The sequence below is a fragment of the Pinus tabuliformis genome, chromosome 7 (assembly GCF_031772625.1).
Source record: "Pinus tabuliformis cultivar Carrire ecotype Pingquan chromosome 7, CPIR1, whole genome shotgun sequence".
Classification (NCBI taxonomy): domain Eukaryota; kingdom Viridiplantae; phylum Streptophyta; class Pinopsida; order Pinales; family Pinaceae; genus Pinus; species Pinus tabuliformis.
In genome coordinates, this window is record NC_142293.1 from 819872850 (window position 1) to 819883178 (window position 10329).

At 36.0% G+C, this 10329-nt stretch overlaps 1 protein-coding gene across 2 annotated transcripts; it reads left to right on the forward strand.

The window, feature by feature from the left end:
- Nucleotides 1–4509: 4509 nt before the first annotated feature.
- On the forward strand, nt 4510–6285 carry LOC149250122 (protein DETOXIFICATION 35-like). 2 transcript variants are annotated; one of them, XM_089456391.1, is made up of 4 exons: nt 4510–4858; nt 5179–5297; nt 5535–5621; nt 5704–6285. In XM_089456391.1, exons 1-4 carry the CDS (start codon nt 4678–4680, stop codon nt 5848–5850), a joined length of 534 nt encoding a protein of 177 aa, XP_089312517.1. In that variant the 5' UTR covers nt 4510–4677; the 3' UTR covers nt 5851–6285. The 2 variants fall into 2 exon arrangements, with proteins under 2 accessions (XP_089312517.1, XP_089312518.1); XM_089456392.1 differs by having other exon boundaries at nt 4560–4858; nt 5728–6285.
- Nucleotides 6286–10329: the final 4044 nt, after the last annotated feature.

Genomic DNA, 10329 nt, shown 5'->3' on the forward strand with positions numbered 1-10329 from the left:
GGTGACTGTTTTTATATACAACACTGGAGTTGCTCGTAGTATGCGTAATATTTGACTAGACCATGTCTAGCATTGCAAAAATTTGCTTTTCGCTTAATTTTACCCATGGCTGAATCTCTGCTTCCACTTATTCTGCTATGTTTTTCAGAGCATGCAATGGATTTTTCATATTTAACATTATCTTGCCATTTACCCCGGTCATTTGGACTTTGATAAACCACTGACAACACGTTTTTAACACGCAAAGTGGCCTACATTGTTGAACCATTCGAGGAATGATCCAAGCATGCCTGCCCATGCATTTTGTATAGTGCACTCTAAAATGGTCCATTTTCAGGTTTGGTTAACCAAAAATACTAGGACCCAAAGATAAGAGTTGCATGTAGCTATTTCCAGTTACATAAGATGCAAGATTGCACCAATAAAGAATTAAGAACCTGGTAACCTATGGGAGTGCCTACACTATGAAGAACTATGTTTTGAGTTTGGGAAAAAAGACACCCACTTAATATGTAGGATTTTGCTTGAATAGAGGACAGGAACAACTCTAATATTGACCAGATATCTTACACTCCACTAAGGCAATGAGAAGAAGAAACACCAGATCAAACCAAGAAAAAAAATTCCGGTAAAATGTATAATGAGTGAAAAGATAAGAATGCTACCATGCAGGCAACGCAATAATAGCCTTCATATTTCCCTCCCTTATTTGTCAGGCTTATTGTATTACCCAGCATAACCAGACCCCTGAGCATAATAATAATTCTTACCCTCCATCCCATCTAAATCATCATCTCCGTTCTTTGATTATTGAAATTGAAACACCATTCTGTCTAAACCCTTATCTTCCATCTGCGTGGTAATCATGCCTTCTGGAAAAAGTTAAAAATGGCGGTGCCTTATGGATATGGCAGATTCTGCATGTAACTTGAACTACCAGGTTCCTCCTCCCTTTCAGAGTTTTGACCAGTTGTGTAATAATGGGATGCCCAAGGTTCTTGATGGGTTGCTTGGCTGTATATCTGACTTTGATTAAAATCTGGTCTAACTGCTTGGCCTGATCTTTCCCAATCATTTGGATATGAGTTGTAACCATAGTTTGAAGCCACCTCTTGAGGATTCTGATAGGGTAATGTGTTTGTACCTTTGTAGGTATTGTCATTCAGGTATGACACAGTGGACAGGCTAGCTTCAGTAGCTGTGAAACCAGGCCCTGGATTATGTCCTTCAAAACCATGCATGAAGCCATTGTTTACTGGATCTACATACGATACAGAGAAATTATTGCTGGGCTTTTTTGGTTCAAAGATGTTCACACATTCACTAGTTGATGGAACAAATACTATGAAAGAAGGATCAAAGAGGCCATCAAAATAGAAACTAATACAAGTTGTCTTTAGCAAGATGATGGATTAAAGATTAGTTGTAGACTTGTAGTTGGCTTTCATCTCTTAGGAATAATGAAGTGCAAAGCAACAACTGAAGTTTTTCCCTGTGCTCAGTAGTCTAGGTTGTAGGTTGGGTTCTCACACTTGCATCTTAGAATATTTTATATCATGACAAGCATAATCAGCTTACCCCTTTTACTGTGGCTTAATAATGATAACAAAAGTCTATTATAATTCATGTTCAGCCGGTTATACAATTAGTTCATTAACAAATTAAGGAAGCATGTAAATATATATACCGAGGGAAGATGAAATATCTTGACACTAAAGTCCTGATGATGAACATTAGTTTGTGGGCTTAAAACATCAAAAGAACTATGAACCAAATCACATATACTCCAACAACCAATGGAGGAATTCCTTCATTCATCAATGGATGAAATGCCTTCATTACTCAAACTGCAACTTTCAACGATCTAAAGTTATATTACTTATTGTCCTAATAAAATTCAAGTTTATCATTTATAGCTTACGTGTGTGTAAGTTACATAATTAAAATCAAGGATGCTCCCTCATAAAATGGAAAGAAATAGCCAAACCAAAATAAGGCAAGGCTGTAGTTTCCAAAATAAGGCAAGGTTGTAGTTTGAGAGTTTAAAAAAATACACACTATTATGGCAAGGCTGTAGTTTCCAAGAGCATATCGAAAGTAATACAGGGGCAAGTTTGTGGCATCAAGTCATAGGCCAAAAATATGTGGACCTATGATCTTTGGAGGAATGGATTAGACTTCCAAATAAAATTGTTACAAATGTCTCAATGGTTAAAAGGCTCTTGTTCAATCTTTTCCTCTGCCGGGCAATTGGCAATGTGGAGAATAGGAAATGGATTGAATGTGAAAATAGGTGAAGACACCTAGCTCCACAAGATTAATGAAGAAACTATCAAGACCCTGGCAATGGCATACTCACTCAAGCTGATGTTATGTCCAAAATTGATCACCATATAGAAACAGCACTGGAAATTTGCAAGGTCAACAGGCTTGGAAGGAGGTTCAAAGGACAATCGAGATGGCTATGTTAACATATTACAACTAAGTACAATGTGGAGAATAGGAAATGGAGAGAAAGTGAGAATAGGTGAAGATCCCTAGGTGAGGTTTAAAAGGCTCCAGGAGATTAATGAAGAAACTATTGAGACCCTGCATAACAATGGCACACACTCAAGCTGATATTGTGGATCCAAATTTGACCACCATGCAGAAACAACACTAGATATCAGCAAGGTTCTTGATGGGTTGCTTGGCTGTATATCTGACTTTGATTAAAATCCGGTCTAACTGCTTGGCCTGATCTTTCATTAACAAATTAGTTCATTAACAAATTAAGGAAGCATGTAAATATATATACCGAGGAAAGATGAAATATCTTGACACTAAAGTCCTGATGATGAACCTTAGTTTGTGGGCTTAAAACATCAAAAGAACTATGAACCAAATCACATATACTCCAACAACCAATGGAGGAATTCCTTCATTCATCAATGGATGAAATGCCTTCATTACTCAAACTGCAACTTTCAACGATCTAAAGTTATATTACTTATTGTCCTAATAAAATTCAAGTTTATCATTTATAGCTTATGTGTGTGTAAGTTACATAATTAAAATCAAGGATGCTCCCTCATAAAATGGAAAGAAATAGCCAAACCAAAATAAGGTAAGGCTGTAGTTTCCAAAATAAGGCAAGGCTGTAGTTTGAGAGTTTAAAAAAATACACACTATTATGGCAAGGCTGTAGTTTCCAAGAGCATATGGAAAGTAATACAGGGGCAAGTTTGTGGCATCAAGTCATAGGGCAAAAATATGTGGACCTATGATCTTTGGAGGAATGGATTAGACTTCCAAATAAAATTATTACAAATGTCTCAATGGTTAAAAGGCTCTTGTTCAATCTTTTCCTCTGCTGGGCAATTGGCAATGTGGAGAATAGGAAATGGATTGAATGTGAAAATAGGTGAAGACACCTAGCTCAAGAAACTATCAAGACCCTGGCAATGGCATACTCACTCAAGCTGATGTTATGTCCAAAATTGATCACCATATAGAAACAGCACTGGAAATTTGCAAGGTCAACAGGCTTGGAAGGAGGTTCAAAGGACAATCGAGATGGCTATTCTCCGTAAGGATCGACATTCAAATACACTACCTGCACTTCTTTACTGGCCCAGGTTCTGGCATGGCTTTGAGGAATATGCACATTTTCTTCCCTTATAGAGCCACTCTAGAAGAGGAAGATCTCCATAAGATGTGGAATTACCCTGCAACAAGAGATATAGAACAAAGCAGTGGGAAGTGCATATGGCCACCAGAAGCCAATTAGTCTAACCTTTGTGTCTCAACAGAAGCTAAGCCATAGGCCATGTATGGGTTCTTTAGCACCTTTTTCCAAATGATATAGGATTCTCTCTGGTAACCTTGTTATAGTTTCAAGCGATTGTTCTCAAGTTTGACCGTTGTTTCACCTCTTAAGTATTTATAACCATTCTTCATTGAGCATGAATTTGGATGTAATATCCCCTTTTAAGTATTTCTAACCATTCTTCTTTCAGCATGGATTTGAATCGAAGGAAGCCATGATTTTCATTGGAAAAACCATTACTTCTTTCAGCATGAATTTCAATGTGATTTTCCTTTTTAAGTATTTCTAACCATTCTTTCTTTCAACATGAATTTGAATGCGATCTCCCCTTTTGAGTATTTTTAAGCATGAATTTGAATAGATGGAAAGACATGATTTTCATTGAATAAGTTATAACCATTCTTCTTTCAGCATGAATTTGAATGTGATTACTACATTTAAGTATTTCTAACTAATCTTCTTTCAGCATGAATTTGACGGAATGGGAAGCCATGATTTTCTTTGGAATTAATGCCGCCATTAGGTAAGCTAGCTATTTTAGTTCCACATACCCTCTTTATTTCAACAATATTATTTTACAATTATTTTTTCTGTTTTTGTCTGAAACATGTTGAAATATGGCATGTCAGACCTTATGTAGATGGGACAACAGAACATTCTAAGCTACAAAGAAATGATGGCCTTTCCCATGTCTTGGAAGCACATTGCTAACAAATTGTTTATTTTTATCTGTAGTTTTGATGTTGTATCCTGCTTTTCTCTCTTTCAAACTTCAATTTTAAGTTTACTCTATTCAACACATCTTCTGCAGCGTGAGAGTTTCCAATGAACTAGGTGCTGGCCATCCAAGAGCTACAAAATTCTGTGTTATGGTTGTGGTTGCACAATCACTATTGATTGGCATTATTTGCATGGTTATAGTTCTTCTCGTGAAGAACAAATTTGCCGTACTATTTACTGACAGCGAGGTGATCATGAGAGCAGTGTCTAAATTAGTAATCTTTCTTGCAGTAACAATGCTTCTAAATAGTGTACAGCCAGTTCTATCAGGTAATATTTTGTATGTGATTTGCATTCAATCCTCTTATATTTGATTTTGATTTGAGTGGGCAAAGCTCATATCTCCAACATAATTCCGTGCTTATTACCACCTACATGCTTGGGAGGTTTTCACCTTTGCTTATAAATTTTCAATCATCACATTTTTTCAATCATAATGGTCCCTCTGATCCAGAGCACTCTCCTCATAACGCTCAAAGAAAGTAGATTAGTGATTTGAAGTCAAACCAAACAATTAGCAGTCAACCCTAATGGTTTCAAGGTGTAATGTTTTCAAGATACTCATGTTTTTCTCTTGGAAATGTTATCAGGTGTGGCTGTTGGTGGAGGGTGGCAAGGTTTGATAGCCTACATAAACTTAGGATGCTATTATGTTTTTGGTGTACCTCTTGGTCTACTTTTGGGCTACAAGTTTGACTTAGGAGTAAAGGTGCACTAGGCATTCCCATGTTTTGTTTTTTATGCTTTGTTCGTTATGATTCCAACACACTGATTTCAGCATTGCAACCATTATTGGAGTAGAAGGCAAGACTAGTAGGCCTTCTCTGGTCTCTCTATTCCAAGCTTTAAAAATTGATCTTGTTGTAAGCATTGCCTTCAGTGAAAGCAAAAGTTTGTTCAGCCATCTAACTTTTTGTGTATATTTGATGTTGAAATGAGTGAGCAGGGTATTTGGAGTGGGATGATTGGTGGAACTGCACTGCAAACCTTGATTTTGTTATTGATTGTATATTTCACAAACTGGAACAAAGAGGTATGAACTATGAAATGATCTTATGAAAGCTGGAGATGAACTGATGGAATAGTTGTATTTGTTTATATGTTGAACACTTCAGTTCTTGATCTCCGTGGAAATGCAGGCCTCTGCTGCCGAGAATCGTATCAAGTTATGGGGTGGTGGTGTAGTTGAGGCCCTCAAACACAGCTCAGTTGATTTAAAATCAGAGCATAATGCTGATGTCAATATATTGATTGTTGCATAGAAGTAATAATGCTTTAGCAACAGCCAATTATTCGTCACATTAGCTTCCATTCTAACTTTCTTCCACATGAGTAGCAGGCAACAAACGGCAGTAAGAGGAACAGTGAACCATCAACTTTCACGAGAATCAATAATATTTGAGATGGTTGGAGATTGGAGTGGAAGGAAAAATATTTCCGTTTTAAAATGTCTGGGAGATGTTTATTCACAAAGTATCACTTTCAAAGTGTATGCTTATTCACAGGTATTACTATCTTTTGAATGGCTGGCCCAAATTTCACTAAAAAATTGGGAGGTTGGTCAAGTAAATGTTCATTCACAGGTACTATGAAAGCTGGAGGCATATAAAACCACCTACAGGTGCGAGTACAACATATTAAAATATCAAAAAAATTCAGGAATTCTGAGATAAATGAGGAGATAGAGTTTTTCCTAATTACCATTTTTTTTTAATGAAGTATTACGAGCTACAATATTTTCATTGATTTTCATAGCATATATATCTTAACGGAAATTTTTCTTGATTGTATGTACGTATCATATTAATTTCAAATAAGAATACTTTCTAAATTCATAGGCTTTTGTTTTCAGAGCGATGTCAGTTTTAAATGCTGTTGTTCGATATAAGTAACAATTGAGAATGTTTCATTCTCTTCATTTTTTTTCATTTTATTTTAATTTTACTAACATATTTACGTTTAAAATATATTATTATACCTGATAAATCATAATCATAAAAGATATGATAAAACATAATCATAAAAACCGTACCAGTTTTGGTTCAAACTTTTAAATTCACTAAAAATTTATAGGTTACTTATTAATTATTAATTACTTAAATTATTTATTAATTTAAATTTATTTTAACTTTAAATCTATTAAAGGCTATGGGATTCATTTTTTTTGGTGCAAAACATTTTTTTAATGCAAAATTAGGAAATGTTTGCACCTCGAGTGATTTTATGTCTCTCATTGTTTTATAGATCCAGAATTAAGATGGATCTAGAGTGGTTTCAGTGATGCAGGATCACACAAAATTTGTTAAACATTTAATTATTCTGATCATTTAAATATGCTAAATATGTGTATTTTTTTTTCTATGTTAAGACTAACCTAAGTACCCACGGGGGATTTGAACCGGTGACCTATCGCAAGGAGTGCCTTAACAAAGCACCCATTCACCGTCAATCCAAAGCCCCGTGGGCATGCTAAATATGTGTATTATAGATCTGACTATTTTAGTTTTAAATTTGCTCAGTTACCTCAGTTTGTCGAGCTGATGGAGACTATTATAACTTGAATGATGAAATAAAATTTTCGAATGCAAAGTGACAATGTAACAACGTTGAATGATAGAAAATGTGAATAATTAGGATGTAGTTAGTTATAAATAGTTTTCATTGTGATAAACCTCAAACTATTTTGTTCTTGTGTTCTTATTGCCATATATGATAGGTTTTCCATCTTTTCATATCGATCATATAAAAATGGTGTTTGAAATCATAGGCCAATCAAACCTTTAACTTGAGCTATTATAGTAAACACCATACCTTGTCTTTGTTGTTCTCCAATATTAATAGTAGTCTTCTCCAAAGTCAATCATTGTGACTTATGGAGTTTCAAACACCAAGTCAATGTTAGTTGTTTTCTATTGCCTAGTTTGAATGCAAAGTAACTAACAATGTTGAATGATAAAGAATGGGAATAATAAAAATGTAGTAAATTACAATAGTTTATAGTTTCAAGAAGAAAACATTTAAGGTAAGTGAACATTTTATTTAAGATGAAAACTGAAGTATTTTATTTATGGATTGAAAATGTAACACGGAAACCAAAGCATGTCGTCAATAATTTTTTTGTGCTTACACTAAATTCAATGCACACTATTAATTTTATTACTTTGAAATTAATGCACATCATACATCTAGTTTGTAATGTTCCCAAGAAATTAATTGCCTAAGAGACGAAGTACCCTATCAATCCATGTAGGCTATAGTCCTTGGTAAAGGTGAAAACCAAAAAATACCTAATGTTTTGTAGGTTTTTAACCCTGCACAAAAATTACCTGCAAACAAATTCTTAAAACAAAAAATATACAATGGCGAGAACATAAAAATATATACACAAAGATTTTCCGCTCGATCCCAAAACCAGGACTATCAGATTGATTTTTCATTATATTCGTTTTAATGTCACAATACATATATACATGCCGAAGCATTCATAAGCCCCAATCCATTAACCTTAGATTAGAACATAATTGTAGTTTCCTTGACCAGATATACAAAATACCATGGGAAGAAAATCATCATGCTCAAAATCATGTGTAGAATATATGCACAAAACCATGTGTAAAATCCATGCACAAAACTATGGCTAGGTCTGCCCACCATCTTTGGGTTCGCCCACCATCCTTGGGTCCCCCAACTATTATTGGGTTTGCATAAAAAAATCTCGGGGCGCTACCCCAGAACCCGAGGCAAGGGGGTTACTGCCCCCCTACAAACCCCCTTGGAACCCTCCCACTGCGCCCAGATCTATAACAACCATTTGAAATTGAGACATACTCCTCTAACCATGTTATTGGTGCAATTCTTACCCAGCAGGGGAATATCACAATGAGGTACTTTCAGATACAGTCTGAAAGTATCCCACGTATGACAAAGAGATGTATTCTATTGTTCAGGTCTGCCGACAATGGAAGCATTACATTATGGAGAACAAAATAGTCATCCTCACACACCACCGATCCCTGCAATTCATACAGACACACGGGAAGTTAGAGAACGATTGCCATTAAAAATGGTCCACATATCTACAACAGTTCCATTTGAACATCAAGTATAAGAAGGGAAACACTAATAATGTTGCAGACTGTCTCAGCTGACCACCGATTATGGCGCTGACCATTGTGCTCGACTCTTGTGGACACGAGACTTCGGAGTGGCTGCATCTTTACAAGAGTGACCCAAAATTCGGCAACACATACCAAATGCTCTTGGAAGGCAAACAAGTTCGAGATTTTCACCTCCAGGGCACATGTTATGCCACCTTGCACACATTTTATGTTCCTACAAGTGAGCATTCCAAGATGATTTTGGAGGTGCACTACATTTGGGTCGTTGGACATTTCAGAGTAGAGAAAATAGTGGCAGTGTTGCAGAAGTATTTTTATTGGCCGAAACTTTGACGGGATGTTGGGAAGTACACAATATCAAGCACTGTCTACACCATTGTCAAACCAACAATCAAGAAGCAAGGCCTATATACACCCCTGCCTAATCCTAGTAGGCCTTAGGAATCCATCTCCATGGATTACATGTCCGGCCTTCCTTCTACTAAGCATGACAATGACTACATGTCCGTGGTCATCAACAAATTTTCTAAGATGGTCATTCTAGCGACCTACAAGAAGAGTATCATAGCACAAGCCATTGTTAAGCTCTTCTTTGAATGAGTGTGGATACATTTTGGGATCCCAACGTCCATTATCTTAGATCAAGACAATAGGTTTATGAGTACGTTCTGGTCAAGCCTCTGGTCGATGTTGGATACCACGCTCACTAAGTCCACAACCTTCCACCCCCAAACTGATGGCCAAACATAGGTCATCAATAGGATGATTGTGAATATTTTGAGCTTGTACAACTCGAAGCATCCATGCACATGGGATGAAAATCTCCCCTATGTCCTGCATAGCTACAATAGAGCTCTCCATAGCTCAACTTGCCATAGCCCCTTTAAGGTGGGGTTGAGATTCCAGCCACTATGTCTCAGTGATGTGACCATACCATTTGCAGTTACTCAAGCAGATTCAGCTCATGTCCAGTTCATGTTGAAAAGTGTTCAACAGGAAATGCTAAATTTAGAAAGTGCTAAAAATAGAACTCCTAAAAATAACACTTCTAAAAATAGCAATTTGGCGATTGAGCATTTTGGCCACCTTGGGTGAAAGGTGAAACTGCTAAAAACAGAATCTTCTAAAAATAGAATTTTTGGGTCCCTTCCTATTTTTAGCAGCCCTGGTCTAACTATAGGAAGTAAAAACAAATTTAGTCTTAACAGCAGATTAAAATATTAATTAATTAATCTCCATGAGTTAATTAGTTATGGAAAATTAAACTTGAAGTCTTTGTGAGATCATGCAATTAGGAATTTATCCCTTGATTTAGGAATTTATCCCTTGATTAAAGGAATTTCTCCCTTGATTTAGGAATTTATCCCTTGATTAAAGGAGATATGGTTCAGTTCTATATTTAGAGGATCAGTTGACTTAGTTTAACTTAGTCAAGTCTAGTTAGATTATTTGAACAAGTTGTTAAAATAATGAAATATAGTATGTTAATGCTTGCATGCATGTGACAACTAATATTTCAGATAATTGAGCATTCCCTCATGGATCACTGATGCATGTCAGTTCAGACAGAGACCCAGTTGAGATCAGATGAGGGATAGTGTACTATCAGATGCTTGGATATTT

Coding starts and splice junctions, on each gene's coding strand:
- LOC149250122 (XM_089456391.1), top strand. CDS start 4,678: ATGGTTGTGGTTGCACAATCACTATTGATTGGCATTATTTGCATGGTT. Junction 5,298..5,534: donor AGTTTGACTTAGGAGTAAAG/GTGCACTAGGCA, acceptor ATGAGTGAGCAG/GGTATTTGGAGTGGGATGAT. Junction 5,622..5,703: donor TCACAAACTGGAACAAAGAG/GTATGAACTATG, acceptor TGAACACTTCAG/TTCTTGATCTCCGTGGAAAT.